General features: G+C 38.0%; 2 protein-coding genes across 2 annotated transcripts; one reads left to right on the forward strand and one right to left on the reverse strand.

Annotated features, from left to right (window-relative positions):
* The first annotated feature begins 4096 nt into the window (after nt 1–4096).
* Nucleotides 4097–9704, forward strand: ebi3 (Epstein-Barr virus induced 3). Its single transcript, XM_065266915.2, has 6 exons — nt 4097–4293; nt 4421–4624; nt 4795–4912; nt 6665–6843; nt 6998–7155; nt 9171–9704. Exons 1-6 carry the CDS (start codon nt 4197–4199, stop codon nt 9318–9320), a joined length of 906 nt encoding a protein of 301 aa, XP_065122987.1. The 5' UTR covers nt 4097–4196; the 3' UTR covers nt 9321–9704.
* Nucleotides 9705–9787: 83 nt separating this feature from the next.
* odf3l2a (outer dense fiber of sperm tails 3-like 2a) lies at nt 9788–14042 on the reverse strand. Its single transcript, XM_065266924.1, has 4 exons — nt 13347–14042; nt 12542–12652; nt 11914–12027; nt 9788–10447 (listed from the first exon to the last, which is right to left on the reverse strand). Exons 1-4 carry the CDS (start codon nt 13393–13395, stop codon nt 9960–9962), a joined length of 762 nt encoding a protein of 253 aa, XP_065122996.1. The 5' UTR covers nt 13396–14042; the 3' UTR covers nt 9788–9959.
* Nucleotides 14043–16994: the final 2952 nt, after the last annotated feature.

Here is a 16994-nt window from a genome sequence, read left to right on the forward strand (position 1 = left end):
AGATATGATGGTATGGGCTGTATGACACTTTCTCGGGTCTCATGTACCAAGATCCGACTCATTCAAATTGTTTGTTGTTTACTGGCAATCAATACTTTTCCTTCATCAAGGCTGATCAGCACAAACCACAAATACAAAACGAGCAGTGTAGATAATGCCTCAACAAGATAAAGTTATTTCTGCTAATAAAACCTTACAGAATCTACACCGTAGGACGTGCGCAGAACCATAAGGAGCCCTTAAGCATTAACAATGCATCAGTGCACATAAAGCCGGTCTTCTCTACAAGCATTAAAACCCACAGTGATCTTGTTTTTCTTTTCAACATTCTTAGTGGATAAACTTTTTTACAGCATAAAGACACAAAATCTAGCCAACCAATACAATTATATCCTGTAATATGAATCCCAAAATTTAAGCATAATCTTAATCCAGTCTGTCAATATACCTAAGCCCTTAGTCTCCAATGATACTAATTTCTTAGTCTGCCTAACTCTCTGTCTCAGCCAAAGAGCTCAGACACAAAATATGTTTTCATTTTAAGTTGTTGGCTTTTTAAGGCTTACACAAATTAAGTTTTCACTTGGGGTTGTGAAAATACATGGAAGAATGAGAACAATCCCACACACTCGATAAACAGACACATTGTGCTGTTTACAGAAGGATTCTGACCTCATTATATCACAATCCACATGGTAGCTGAAAGCTGTTAACTGAATCCTGCAGTATATGTAAACTGTGAGGTTTTAAAGTATAACTGTGGGAAGGATGAAAAAGTTGCATCGTTACAAGCCGCTATTCAGGTAAAAATGCGGCCTTTACACGCTTGTTAAAAGATCCTGTTTCCCACTGTAAAGACGTAATTACGAGCATGTAACATTCAACTGCTTTGTGGTCGGACAGAATAGGTAAAAAACGGCAAATAAACTTTTTTCCAATACATGCTATTTTTTACATAAAACGTTAAAAACAGTAGATAATGTATGCATAAATGTATAAGAGCAAAACGTCAGGGTAGAGAAATCGTATGACAATTTCCCAACTCATATGGGCAGTTTCCCGAACAGGATTTAGATTAATCCAGGACTAGGCCTTCGTTATATTAGGACATTCAAGTCGTTTTTACAAACATATCTTACAAAAACACATTAGTGCTGTGCATATTTAGACAAAACACTGGCACTGATGTATTTTAAGATGATTAAAGTTAAGGCCGTTCAAACAACAATTTTAGGCAGGGACTAGACTTAAGCCCTGCCCCGCCCCATAGTGTCTACACAATAGACAAAATATTCTAACTAGAGATGCAGTGATATATCGGCCAATAATAGGTATCGGTCAATAAAAGCATTTTTCTCGCAATCGGCCGATAGTTTATGAATATCCGATAGTCATGGCCGATATATCCTCTCAATCAAAAGAGAACAGAAAAATGCAATGAATTTGAGCACTGTGTATAGAAAATTTAAAGTGCACCTATTTCATTGCTAAAAAAGGTAATTTTGTGTATTTGGTATAATACAATGTATTCGCGTGGTTTATGGTTAAAACTATGGATGCCAATTCATGCAATTTCCCATATTCCATGATCATTTAAATTAACGATCAATCAATCGAATAACCGTTAACAGTGCAATAAGCCTTTACTGAAGTGGCATATAGCCAATGACAATGTAGTTGGTGTTTTGATAAAATCATCAATTTGATCTCGTCATGAAATATAATGACTTATAGACACAGTATAACTCTGCCTCATATGGGCACTTTGCACCGTCGCATGAAAGTCTGTGCGCCAATGACAAAATAAGTGTTTCATTATCATCAAGTGTTATTTTTCTAGTTGTACCCTCAGAAGACCTTTGTTTATCATCCTGAAACCGTTTGGATTTAATTTGTGAAGGATGGACGCACTTTATTTGGACTTGAAGGTCGTGGACTATGGGTGGACCCCGTAACATTACATTTAATCAACTGAAAGATCTAAAATATTTTCTAAAATATCCGAAAATTTGTTTGTCTGAAAAACGATGGACATATGCAACTCGGACAGCTTGGGGGTGAGTAAATCATGGGTTTAATATCATTTTTGGCCGAACTATCCCTTTAATTCATGTTAAGTCATTTTGAGGCCCCCTGACATATTCCAGTGTTTCCCACAGATCTGAAATTTACTTGTGGTGGTAGCTGGTGAAAAGGGCGATCATTATTATCCACCGACAAAAAATGGTCTACTATACATGACATGTAACAAAGAACTAATAATGTGTGACACAACACAATACTTTGATTTATAAAACATTCATATTAATTTCACATTATAGTTCATTAATCTAACCACCCCAAACTTTTTTTGCCATAAACAAAGCTGACACTGTTTGTCAAAGCACCACGAAAACACTTTATGTTTTTGCACTGATATATGAAGCAATTTGATGACCCCTTTTATCAAACTCAATTATATACAATACTATGTACAGTATATTAATAGACAGTGCAGGTCTATAGATTATAAATGTGACTGATGTTATAATGTTAAAAACTTCTATATAGGCACTTTTACTGCTTCTGCTTTCTATTTCTCTTTTGCCAATTAAAAAAAGCTTAATCCACTCATTATTTCAGATTTAAAAGTCTACTTGCTGTCCCGATGACAGACTTTACATTACAGCTTTGCGTTTTTTATATCCTGAGTCAGCTAGAGCTTTGCTCATTCAGTATTAGCACTGCTTTTTGCTACAATCTCTGTGCTAACTGTTTAGATTTTAGTAAAGATATTGTCTATTAATAGTAAGATTAAAAAATGGGATAAAGAAAATGAAGCGGCGCGTGGTCGTGACAAGAGCCAGTTGCTATCGCCATAGAAACCGGAGGCACGCTAAAACAGCACTCGAGCTTTAGCGCGGTAGCGCTCACGGCCGTTCTCCGATCGACTCGGGTTTTACACACAATATTAATCAGACTTGGGACCCGAAGTAATGAACTAGGACCGACCCGGACCCATCTGACCATTTAAATATAAACCCGGAACCGTACGGGTCCCGCGTCCTCAGTGAAGAAAGACCTCTAATGGTAAAACTCTGCTCAAGTTCAGAAACATGAAAGGATACAATGTGACACTGAGGTTGCTTCGCGTCGCGCCCAATTCATTGAGAAACAGAGAGCACGTGAACGGACACTCAACCGGAGAGACACAACGTGCTTGCACGCAAAATGAAGCCAACTTAGATGCTATAAACACACATGCACATAAGCATATGCGACCATTTTGGTCGCAGTGTGTTCCCTGGCTGCTCCGTATGTGCTGCTGCAGTTGATCCAGTTTGCCGCGCTGGATGATGAGTTTATGACGCGTGCATCATCTTCACGGTCACCCGACCCCCACCTCTCTCTCGCGCTCTCTCTCTCGCGCTCTATCTTTCGCTCTCTCTCTCTCTCTCTCTCTCTCTCTCTCTCTCTCTCTCTCTCTCTCTCTCCAAAACACGGGTCATCCAGTCGAGTTCAGAAAATACGGAAATTCGTAAAGTGATTTTTTTTACCTGGGCGGGTCGCAATTTACCTGGGCGCAGCACCCAAGTAGAGCCTATGTATGGGAAACACTGTATTCCCTATTAAAGCTTCATGTTAAAAGACTATAAATCATTGAAAACTGGTAACCGGTATCAAAGTTATCCCTAAGGTTCTCAGTCATAATGGGATGTTCCTGTGCAATCTTCTAAAAAGTCTGAAACTTAATATGTATTTTTGATTATCGATGAAATAATGCTTATCAATGCAGCATAATTCCTCATTGCTAAAATGCACTTTGAAGTATGACCCCATGAATTTGGGTCTGATGTCACTGATCACCTAAGCTTTTAGTGAATTCTCAATAAAATCTTAAAGTGCTGTTGTCACCAATTTATACAATTAATCATTCAATTTAATCTGTTCACTTATATCAAGTCCTTTACTGTGGTAAAATCACTTTAACACACAGCCTCTAATCACTTGGGCTACTTTATAAACCACAAGTGTGTTCAAACCTAAAACTGAAAGTACCTTCTTTTCAAATATGTTTACCAACTAATGATTAACAAACCTCTACAACAGAACTTGAACCTCTAAATGTGAGCAAGTGTGTTTGTGAGACAACACACATACTGGCTATCCTAGCACAACCTTTCTCTCTTGTGTGGATATGATATGAAACCAACAAAATGTGTTTGATATATATTTTTGGAGCACTGGTCATCACAGGTGGAGTCTTTAGCCAAGACACAACAACTTTACCAGCAAAACAAAATTCTGTTCGAGGTAAGCTTTGTTTGTTCAGAAAACACACAGTGTCTCGCATGTACAAATCTACACACACACACACACACAGACAGACCTGTTGGATCTGTTCAAGCCTGTCTCTTTTTCTCCTCACCTCCTTCAATAGACCTGTTTGTAGCAGTGGGTTCATCTGTACAGATACCATGCATTGACGGAGAGAAAAAAGGGGTGGAGTGGAGACTTAACAACGCAGTGCTTTTCTTGAGCTCTGTTCTTTCCATAAATAACATCAGCCTGCAGGACCAAGGCATCTACACCTGCCACCAACCGAATGGGGACCTGATACAAAGAGTCTCTCTACACCTGGGCTGTATGTTCACACATTTTGTGTTTATCTAGTGCTGTGTGTGTATGTACATGTTAGTATGGCTGAAAACGTTTGATTGGGACAAAAGCGATCTGCCTACAGTTACACAGCATGACCTTGCTTAAAGCTTAAACTGAAATTTACAGTATACTGTGTAATGTTTGTTTGTTTAGATCCCCCTTCGCCTCCGGATGTGTATTGTTGGTCTCCAAGTTACCCTAAAAGGGCAGTATGCTCCTGGACACTGACTCCAGACCCTATAATTCCAACACATTACATTGCTACATACAGGTATTGTAAATTGTGCAATGAATGACATAAGTATGTGTTGTAAATGGTATGACAATTGAACTATGGCTAAGCCACGCCCCCTCCACTCACTCGGACAAACAATCAACATTCAGTAATAGGCGCTTTGGCAGCTGTCTCCGTAGGAGACATTTCACAGGAGGCAATTGATGTTTTTTGGAGACAGAAAGACTACATATCATCTCGAAGTCACCAAAAGGGCCTTAACTATGCATTGAAGGGTTATATTAATAATTTTCTTGTTGAGAAGGTCGATAAAAGGCTTCAGCTCCAGGCAAACATTTACAGGTCACAGGGTAAACAGGATAAACCGTATCTCGTTGCCATCATGATCATATTAAATACGTACAGGTCTTAGTTGCATACGTTTCCAGGACAAGAATTTTTTACCATCTTTAACAAGAGTATCTCTCCATTAGTTTGGTGCTACAGTATTTACATGAATCATTCAGCACAACATTGCTATTACAAATAACAAATGTTATCTCGGTTATTTACAGATTTGTTAATGAAGCTAAGTGACATGATGTATGAGGCAGCTACAAGCTAATGTTAACGTTTTCTAATGTTAGGCTAACATTACATTTGAGATGTTAAAGATAACATTGTTATATGTTGTTGACTTAGCTTAGAACAAATGTAGACATCCTTGTTTAATTCATCCATGTTTAGTTGGTGTTGTTGTGGTCTACCGCATAACTTAATCCAGAGAAGCCACTTAACGTTACCTCAGTTGAGATGTGGCTTGGAAAAGGGTAAAATAAATACACAACTTTGCCCAGCCTTTTGGGATACCTAGTGTCTGCATTGCATGTATCCCATGCACACCGTTTGACCATTTTAAACTTAAAATGACAATAAAAACATATAAAAACAAATGAAAACTGGCTAACCGCAATGTATTTCTATGGACGTGTTAGCAGAGAATGTCCGAGTGTATTGGGTTAGCAATGCGCACTGTGATTGGCTCATTGGTTTGGGGGCGTGGCTTAGCCATAGGTCAATAGGCTATTCTGTAGGGCCGTGTATCAGCAAAAATCTTGCGATATGATACGTAACACAACGCAAGGGGTTGTTGCAGTGCAGTATGTTGCGATACACTGCGATAATGTAAAGCGATGTATTGGGGTATTTCCTATTTTTGGAATATAATGCTACATGTTTTCGTGGCAATCGTGCCACCTAATTCGCTTAATGCGCATTGCCCCATGAAGTTCGTGTCTATTTGCATTGACTTTGTATGCGTTGTATGTAATCTACTTGCGCAAAACGTTGAATCTGCGTTTGGTGTGTACGCCCCATAATAGGATATAACACACCACCATATGCAAAAAAATTGTGACGTGCAGCTATTCTAGTACTTCCAGTCACTGTTTAAATTCAGAGATAAGAAAAATGCTATATAGTGGTCGGGATGTAAACTCTAAACAAAACAATTCATGTAAACTCAATGTATTATTATTATTATTATTGCGGTATTGCCTAACAAAATATCGCAGTTCTCACATGTGGCGATTTTTCCTTGGACCCCTTCTATTCTGTTTCGATTTGCTGTTTTTGTCTATATAAATGTGTGTTTACCAAAATGAACCAAACTACTTTATTTTGATCATTGTAATTTTCCATAAATTACACATTCTACTTGCATCTATTGTCATTCTTATGTTTTTTAAATGTGTCCTATAGTGTAATAGTTAGGAGTATTCACTTATTTCCATATACATTTAAATATAGGAGCTACTCAGACCCATTCTCGAGTGCCCATCAATGCCATAAATGGGGAGAGCAAGACAGGCAATGTGTGCTAGAAGACCTAAAGATATTTGAAAGTGAACCAACGCTTTTCAACATCACAGCTATTAATGCTTTGGGTAGCGCAACACGCATATGGCCATTTGTTTTTGAGGAAATAGGTGAGATTTTTCAATGATTCGTGCCATATGAAATGATCCGAAAATTTCAAATTTGATTAACTGTAAAATAAACATTTATTTTGAAGAAAATCTTCATGCATCGTTAATGAACTTCTATTCAGTGTAATAATTTCTATCATTGGCTAATTTGCAGTTAAACCAGATCCTCCAGAGAATGTGGTTGTGATGGTAATATCAGGGAAGAAGTTATCTGTGCAGTGGGATCCACCAACCAGCTGGCCGGATCCTGTCAACTTCCCCCTTAAATACACAGTGAAATTTCACTGGGGCAAACCTGACACAGCTAGAACTGTGAGTTTCCTACAAACAGCATTAAAACAACTACAATCCTAGAACGAAGTTACATAAAAACACAATTTTATTTTTATCAGTACCTTCAACTCAGATATCTTTAAATACGCTTAATAAACGTCGACTATAACCTTCTAACTAACGTTAGCTCAACAGTTATCAATATTGTAAACTAACGAAACAATATTAAAATATAATTCTATCAATCTGATATGTACTCACCTATGTTTGGAATAACTTCGTTGTGAAAAATGTAGATATGGACTTTCAGTTGTTTTGTGTTTTAATCGATATTTTACCTCAAATGGATTTAAAATCTCTCTTCCCCGCTGACTACAAGAGAATGACGCGCGAATGTAATACTGAAAGCTAATTGGCTCGTGTGACTTGCACGTCTATTCTGATTGGATAGTTTATTGTCAATCATGTAGACTCTGTGTTCTTAGTGGCCGCCTGGAGTTCGTGCAGGTACCGTAATAAATATGTAAAAAAAATGCATAAGTTAGGGACATATAAGTAAGTTATTTGATTAAATTAACAAGTTATTTTATTATTTAGTTACTCTTATACCAGCTCCACCAACGCCAGCCTCATAGTATAGTAGATCCCCAGGGAACATAAGTTTATACTAATACTGTACATTGAATGCACGCTTCATTAAAAATTGTCTGGCAAATGCATTATTAACATTAAATGTAAAGACGGGTTCCCCGACAAGACTTAAGCATAGTCTCAGACTAAAATGCATGTTTAAGCTTCCTTAACTGCAGCTTGCACTGACATTATTCTAAATATATCAGTGCCATTGTTTTGTCTCAATATTCACATTAGTAATGTTTTTCGTAAGGAAATGTCCTACACTGTAAAATGCAAAAGTTGGATCTACTTAAACACATTACTTGGATTCATTTTTTAAAAATATTTAAATTGGTGGTAACACATTATGGGGTGATTTCCCTGACAGGGTTTAGTTTAAGCCAGGACTAGGACTTAGTTATATTAGTACATTTAAGTAGTTTTTAGTACACAAATTGGGTGGTTTCCCAGACAGGACTTATCCTAGTTCCAGACTAAAATGCATGTTTGGGCTGCCATCATTTAAAAATATCTTGCCCTGACATATCTTAAAGGGACACTTCACTTTTTTTTAAATATGCTCATTTTCCCAGCTCCCCTGGAGTTACACATTTGGAGCAGTTAAATCTGTCGCACAACAGCTTTTTCGATTTAAGATGTTTTTTTCGCTGATTTTACACTGTACAGAAATTCTGCCACTCTGTCTTTTGCCACTCAGTGGGCGTAACCGCAGTCACTTTCGCCGAAGGTGACGTCACGTGCATACCCTATTGAAAGTAATCAAGGGGACTATTTTCAGTTGCTGCGTAATATCATTGCGCCTCCTGTAGCCATGTTAGAGCAGAAAAGTCTTTGATTATTATGTCAGAATGAGAGTATAGTTCCTCGCCATATCTGCCTATTTTTAATTTTACATCAGTCTTAGTACACGATGTAACTACAGAGGAGTCAAGTTTTAAATAGGAAACATATTGAAACTCTTTGGTTATTTTTTGTGCAATGGTAATGGTCTAATCAGATTCAATGGATTGTGCTAAGCTATGCTAAAAGTGGTAGCACTAGACCCGGGGATCAGCTGAATGGATTCCAAAATGGTAAAAATCAAATGTTTAACTCTAGTGGAGCTGGGAAATGAGTATATTTACAAAAAAGTGGAGTGTCCCTCATATATCAGTTTTAAAAACTACTTAAATGTACTAATACAACTAAGTCCTAGTCCTGGCTTAACCTAAACCCTGTCTGGGAAACCAGAAACCACCCCGTGTTACCACCAATTGAAATAATTTTTTTAAATGAATCCAACTTTCAATTTATAGAGTGTATTATAACTAAAGCCTAGTCCTGGATTATTCTAAACCATCTCTGGGAAACTGACCATAATGTCCTGTGTCCACTACATTTTATTCTTTAATACTGACTTGCAACTGATCTGTTTGCAGCTGGGCCCTTATGAGTCTAAAAAAATGATTCTCAGTGGACTAGTGGCTGGAAGGACATATCACATCCAAGTATCTGTTAAGGACTTCCTGGACAGTGGACAGAACAGTGACTGGAGTTCAACATTAAGTGCCACTATACCTATTAACTGATATGATGATTAATGACATTATACAACATTAACCAGACTAAATTTTAAGTCAAATATAGACAGTATTGAAGTTCAAAGTTTATTTTAAAAGCAAATAAATAAATAACATAACATACCTCCATCCCATACACAATCATATGACATTTTGAAAGCTTACTGATTTGTATATCATTGATAAATTAATTGGTTTGTGAAATAATAAAATACAGTTAAAGAAAATGTTTTCTTGCCAGTTCTGTAGTAGCTGTTATTGGACATAACCATACAGTTTCACAATGCAAACTACAATTGTCAATCACATGTTAAAAACAAGACTCAAAAGATCAATATTTTGTTAAGTATAGGGATATACATGTAATGTATAAAATAAAATAAAATACAAAAACACAATGTAAATGAAAGGCAGATAAAGACAAAAAAAATGTGTGTTCAAATATGAATTTTCAGAATTTCTATTGTCAATGTCTGATTTTGGGAATCAAGAGTTTTTGGGAAGTTTCTTAATACATAAGACCACATATAAAGTAATGAAGACTGTGACTTCACCTGCCATTTGACCTTTTAAACATATTTTACTTACATGTACACATCCAACTCTTGAATTTTGTGAGAATGTCTGCAAAATACTGAATGAGGTTTTTCAGTCTGAAACATGAACAATCAGTGGTGTCACAAACTCTGAGTGACGAATACCAAGGGAGAAAGATGGTGCACGTGGCAGGTGTGTCATCACCTTCTCCGGGCTGTGTGTTCCTGGGCCGGGCTTCCGAGTGGCATCGGTAGGAATATAAGGACGGCTTTGTATGGAGAATGATGGCTGTCTGTTCAGAAAAACACTAGGGTCTGTGCTGTTGTACCGGCCAGGTCCTGGGGTCATGGACAGGTCTTCTGATGGTCCTCCTGTTTTCCTGCGTGATGACATCGTGAAGCTGGCACTAGACGGTTTGTGGGGAACGTGGGAGCCAATGAGATTGGGCAAGGTGTAGCGGTTGGGGCCAGGTACAGCATCCACAGTGCGGTAGCGTGTACGAAACGCCATGGTGTAAGATGGAGGTCTGGTGTGCAAGTTTAAAGGTGGAGCTTTCTCAGGGCTGTAAGCTCCTGGTCCAGGAGTCTGAAATGTTTCACCTGACAAAAATGGAAAAGGAATGCATTTAACTTGCATATTTTTTCTCTCTTTACTTTTTTACATCCTGGTGTTATTCTAGTTTTATCGTTTTTAAGTTACTGGCTAAAAATATATGTGACCCTGTCTGTGAAATTTAGCCCAAGTCTCATTATGAGTTTAGGAGAATCAAACTTTTGATGTTTTTTCACAGGCAGGTTCACAAACAAGTATTTGTATAATGAACGTACACTCACCTAAAGGATTATTAGGAACACCTGTTCAATTTCTCATTAATGCAATCAACCAATCACATGACAGTTGCTTCAATGCATTTAAGGGTGCGGTCCTTGTCAAGACAATCTCCTGAACTCCAAACTGAATGTCAGAATGGGAAAGAAAGGTGATTTAAGCAATTTTGAGCGTGGCTTGATTGTTGGTGCCAGATGGGCCGGTCTGAGTATTTCACAATCTGCTCAGTTACTGGGATTTTCACGCACAACCATTTCTAGGGTTTACAAAGAATGGTGTGAAAAGGGAAAACATCCAGTATGTGGCAGTCCAGTGGGTGAAAATGCCTTGTTGATGCTAGAGGTCAGAGGAGAATGGGCCGACTGATTCAAGCTGATAGAAGAACAACTTTGACTGAAATAACCACTCGTTACAACCGAGGTATGAAGCAAAGCATTTGTGAAGCCACAACACGCACAACCTTGATGGGCTACAACAGCAAAAGACCCCACCGGGTAACACTCATCTACACTACAAATAGGAAAAAGAGGCTACAATTTGCACGAGCTCACCAAAATTGGACAGTTGAAGACTGGAAAAATGTTGCCTGGTTTGATGAGTCTCGATTTCTGTTGACACATTCAAATGGTAGAGTCAGAATTTGGCGTTAACAGAATGAGAACATGCATCCATCATGATTCGTTACCACTGTGCAGGCTGGTGGTGGTGGTGTAAAGCTGTGGGGGATGGTTTTTTTGGCACACTTTAGGCCCCTTAGAGCCAATTGGGCATCGTTTAAATGCCACAGCCTACCTGAGCATTGTTTCTGACCATGTCCATCCCTTTATGACCACCATGGCTACTTACAGCAGGATAATGCACCATGTCCCAAAGATTGAATAATTTCAAATTGGTTTCTTGAACATAAAAATGAGTTACTGTACTAAAATGGCCCCAACAGTCACCAGATCTCAACCCAATAGAGCATCTTTGGGATGTGGTGGAACGGGAGCTGGATGTGCATCCCACAAATCTCCATCAACTGCAAGATGCTCTCCTATCAATATGGGCCAACATTTCTAAAGAATTCTTTCAGCTTCTTGTTAAATCAATGCCATGTAGAATTAAGGCAGTTCTGAAGGCGAAAGGGGGTCATAGTATACACAGTATTAGTATGGTGTTCCTAATAATACTTTAGGTGAGTGTATCAGCACAGAAAAGCGAAGTAAAAAACATCTAACATCAAAAGAGGACCCACCTGCCGTCTTATTTCTTCCAAGCATGGAGTACGACGGAGTACCATCTCTTCCAAAGCGTGTCACTTTGGCATCTATGTGATACTGAGGACCCGGACTGGAGTCAACAGACACCACTATTCATGTACAACATAATAAGAAAACACACCAGGGTTTACTAAATTAAATTGTTACATATGGATTTGATTAACTTAATATGCCATTATAATCATTAAATTGCATGCCATTGTTCGCGAGATAAAGTCCAGATGTGTTTTTGAGTGTTTTTGCATTAACACTTTGATCAGACTGGGTGTTCCGAACTCTCTGTTTTGTGACCCTTGTCGAAGGAAGCAGGAATTACACGTCACTAATTAGGCGTGCAAGCGTTTGAATGTGTAAGCGTGCACGTGTGCGCTTATACATTTGTATCATTTAAAAAAAAATTCAAATTCAAGTTTTAGATGTAAATTAAATCAAATGAAAGTTTTAGATGTAAGTGTGATTCACTGTCATGTTATTATATCTCATTATTCTCTGTGAACCACAAGCATGCCCACGGGCACTCACATGATCAAACTAACCCGGCAATAGTTCTAATGTGAGAAGTGATTGATTTCTTGTCATGTCACTCATCGTGATGTCACTCACTGTTGCTGCTCATGCGGCTGTGGAAGGAATAGGCCGGGCTGCTTGGTTTGGTGTAGTCATGGTTTATGTAACCGATAGTGGGGGGAAGAGCATAGCGCCCAGGCCCGGGACCTGTGGGCATAAACAAACACAAGGAGTGAGACATTTATCTCTATTGGTAAATGATTCATAAATACTGGTTAACATTGAGAAAAAATGCTTTATTAGCATTTTACGACTGTATAAAAAATGATTGTGCATAACAGTTATTGTGTATAATAACAAATAATTACAAAAAGAAAACAAACGCCTCCTTAGGATGATTAATTTGGTGACAGTCAGTATAAAGTATACAGCTGCTGGCTATGATCCTCGGATTCGTTTTTTTATCATTAAATTGAAAATAAAATTGTGGAATGTTACTCATTTGAGACATGAAAGGTCACACATGCTGCGCACATTTCCAAAGTCCTAGAGAGGGGCCTGACTGTAAACTTCCATTTGAAATCATATGACTTTTCATAGAGAGTAAACGTCACATAACCTTTTTAAAGCTTCGGCAAAGAAAAGAAAAAAGACGGTCTATTCTCAGAACGATACAAACAGGTGTTGCAATAAAAGACCTAGCTGACAGTTTCTTTCATCAAACTGCCAATCCGGTCTCGAGAGCCAAATGGGAGCATGCAGTGCATGTTTCAACTCCTTGCAGAACGTTGTGCTTACAGAGCCCTGCGCTAAAATAAATTGTCAGACTTCCTTGCTTTGCAGAATAATTCTTTCAACACAATCATTTACCCAAATGAATCTATTGAAATCACAAACTCACCCCTTTCTCTGCCAGCAATAATGGGGCGCCGTCTCACAACCTCCCCCATGCCGCGCGTATTTTCCGGCCGGCTCTAATAGCTTACAGCAAAATCCAGCAACAGGAGGATTCAAGGAGGTCCGGCAAAGGTTGAAGTTTCAGCTTATACACACCGAAGAAACAACTGCAGCCTGAATTATAAATGAAACTTACAAGCACAAGAAACCTTACACTTGTCCAGGCTACAAAAACGCCCATCTTGATATCTTTACACATCTATCAGCACCAAAAATGGACACTTACAGGTACAACTTGGCAACCTATTTAAAGCCCTGCTTATAAAGTAGTCGGGTGGAAGACAATCAACATAGGATTGTTTTATTATAGAAACATGTCTTAAAGAAATATCATAGACACCAAATTTTTGTTTTAAAGGCAGATTATATAATTGTGGCAAACTCAATTCTTACTTTGTTAACTTGAGACATGACAACATTTTAACATAAATGGCAACAGCATTCATAGAAATGGGATTTGGTATTTAAAAAAGTAGATTTTACGAATTTGACGTTGTCACGTGCACAACCTAGCATTGGGTCAAAAAGGAATAAACCCAACACGTCGAGTTGTAATTGAACCTATGCTTGGGTTACCGAATTGCTTTAACCCATTGTTGGGTCAAACATGAAAATTTTCTAGTTTTGTCCCAACTTTGGGTTGAAACCCCCTTGCATTTTTTAAAGCGAGGGTAACCTTCAACCAGTACTCAAAACTAATTAAACTTCTCTTCTTTCAGTGGCATAGCTTTACAGCGTAGCCTCCTATATCAAGTTTCTCTCTTTATTTCAGATGTAATTCCGAGACGTTGTGTGATTTATCTGTGTAACGGTATTTTATGCATTAAATCACAAAATCTGTTTTTTGGCAGCTTTATGCCCTAAGAAATATTTAATGCTGGGAAAACTTTACTGCAAAAAAGTAATGGCTGAAAGCAGAGAAGTCAGTCCTGACCAGTGATCGGACATTAAACATTAATCTGATCTATCTGTGGACTCGATGAGTCATGTAGAAGTAGGTGACGGCACGGCTGACCTCTGGCATGCAGCCAGAAAAGATTAAGGTAGAGTAGGTTACTCCAAAGCCAAGAAAATAAAACTAAGAATTTGCATATAAACAAAACAGACCTGGTTTTCATTTCACTGCCACTAAAAACTAATTTAATTTACTAACTAACATCCACTTCAATAGTTAGATGCCTTATGGTAAGAACTTCAAATAAAAAAACAGGAAATCTAATTCTGCAACATGATATTGGACACATTATTGATCTCTGTACCATGAAAGTACATGAGGTCTCACTTTGTGATATATAATACTCCAGTGACCAGTAAAGGGATTGCTATTACAGTCAAGATCATTGTTTCAATCCTTCAAACAACATAGGCCATTTTTTTATTAGTAATTTAACCCTCAGTAAACGTGTTCAAAAATTGCAACACTTGTGTAAAACGATTAAACACTCAATTTTCACTTTACAGTCAGAAAAATAAGGTCAAAAATATTCATATAAGCTGTCCCTGGGGCAGTATCATTTAAGTATCAGATATGAATACATTTGGTACCAATATGTACCTCTGAGGTACTATGAACTATTTAGAAACAAAGGTACTGCCAGAGTGACAGCGTAAATGACTCATGGCGTAAATACTTGTAAAAACATACATTTAAAGGGTCCCTAACCTAGGTGTTTTCAGCAATATCTCTGGTATCCCCAAAATGTGTCTGTAAAGTTTCAGCTCAAAATACGCCACAGATCTTTATTATACAATGTTGAATATGGCCATTTGTGGCTGCAATGAAAAACGCGCTTTTTGTGTGTTTCTTTAAATGCAAAGAAAGCTTCTGTTCCCTCCCCGTATACAAAGTTGGGGATAGAGCGCTTACACGTGCTTTGGACAACATCAAAACATGTGTCTGGCAGAAGGTTGAACTACGCACTCATAAGTCGGGGTCTGTGAGCGGTCATGGGTGGGGCGTAATCAATGTGACATCACATTGATAGGGGATCCCCAACAGCCTGTTTTGTGTGACTGTTACACAAAGAAGAATGGACGGATTTGTATAATAGCATGATGTTTCTGCACAAACACTAGTGACCTATTTATGCTAGAAACACATTTAAAAGTGCATTTTCTAGGTTAGAGGGGCTTTAACATCAGCTCACCCTTAAAAATGTATCGCTGCAACATATTTGGGAGAAACATATTTGCAGTACCACATTATGGTTCCACCATGCCACTCGCAACAGCTTTAGTGACAAAAAACAGCAATGTTGCAAAAATAACCCATATGGGTCAAGAACAACCCAGTGTTGGGTGAAAAAGGGAAGGACCTAACTCGTTGGGTTGCTTAAGTTCTGCTGACAAACCCAAAATGCTGGTTTGTTTTAACCCATTGTTGGGTCAAATATAAATTTTACATTTACCAAACATCTGGGTTTGTACCTTTTTCACCCAATGCTGGCTTGAAAATAACCTAGCGAATTTTAAAGTAAAACTTTAAAGGGATAGTTCTCCCAAAAATGAAAATAATGTCATAAATGACTCACCCTCATGTCGTTCCAAACTCGTCAGACTTCCATTCATCTTCGGAAAACAATTTAAGATGTTTTAGATTTAGTCCGAGAGCTTGTTGACCCTTAATTGAAAATCTATGTACAGTATACCGTCCATGTCCAGAAAGGTAATAAAAACATCATCAAAGTAGTCCATGTGACATCAGTGGGTCAGTTAGAATGTGTTGAAGCATCGAAAATACATTTTGGTCCAAAAAAATAATAATTACGGCTTTATTAAGCATTGTCTTCTCTCCGCGTTTGTTGTGAAGCGCATGCGCAAGACTAAAGTCATGTTGCTGCAGTGATGCAGCTGACGTGTTATCCTCTCAGACATGTTTGAAACGTTTTTTTTTATCAAATTTACAGCGTGCGTCTCCCTCAGACTGTAAACAAAGGCCGGGCGCACAAAAAAAACAGCTGGAGCCACGTATGTCGTCCTCGTCACTGCAGTCGCGTGACTTTGGTCTCGTGCATGCGCTTCACAAGAGACATGAAAGATTATTTTTGGACCAAAATGCATTTTTGATGCTTCAACACATTCTAACTGACCCACAGATGTCACATGGACTACTTTGATGATGTTTTTATTACCTTTCTGGACATGGACAGTATACCGTTAATAGATTTTCAATGAAGGGTCAGCAAGTTCTCGGACTAAATCTAAAACATCTTAAACTGTGTAAGATGTATGGAGATCTTACGTGTTTGGACTGACATGAGGGTGAGACATTAATGACATTATTTTCATTTTTTGGGTGAAATATCCCTTTTAAGATTGCAAGAAAACTACTCTTAAAAAATATCCAAATTTCAGACTACACTGTAAAAAGTGAAAATTAGAAGTACTTAAAAACAACTTCAATCGGTAACACCTAAAAAAAAATTTCAACTTAAACATTTTAATTAAAGTTAGAAAATTAAAGTTGATAAAACTACCAGCATAAGTAATTTTTTAATTAATCCAACTTTTTAACAGTGTACTAGCTTCTTGGAAAGGCTTTATACCCACCCGCAACACTTTTTATATGCATAAACATCATGATTTTAATAAC

This window comes from Paramisgurnus dabryanus, chromosome 6 (assembly GCF_030506205.2).
Source record: "Paramisgurnus dabryanus chromosome 6, PD_genome_1.1, whole genome shotgun sequence".
NCBI lineage: Eukaryota > Metazoa > Chordata > Actinopteri > Cypriniformes > Cobitidae > Paramisgurnus > Paramisgurnus dabryanus.

Bases quoted from the DNA above. Each gene is read 5' to 3' on its own strand.
- ebi3 (XM_065266915.2), top strand. From the start codon at position 4,197: ATGTGTTTGATATATATTTTTGGAGCACTGGTCATCACAGGTGGAGTC. The intron at 4,294-4,420 runs GTAAGCTTTGTT...CTCCTTCAATAG, and splicing joins AAAACAAAATTCTGTTCGAG to ACCTGTTTGTAGCAGTGGGT. The intron at 4,913-6,664 runs GTATTGTAAATT...ATTTAAATATAG, and splicing joins CATTACATTGCTACATACAG to GAGCTACTCAGACCCATTCT.
- odf3l2a (XM_065266924.1), bottom strand. From the start codon at position 13,395: ATGGGGGAGGTTGTGAGACGGCGCCCCATTATTGCTGGCAGAGAAAGG. The intron at 12,653-13,346 runs GTGAGTTTGTGA...TTATGCCCACAG, and splicing joins TATTGCTGGCAGAGAAAGGG to GTCCCGGGCCTGGGCGCTAT. The intron at 12,028-12,541 runs GTGAGTGACATC...GTACATGAATAG, and splicing joins CAGCCGCATGAGCAGCAACA to TGGTGTCTGTTGACTCCAGT.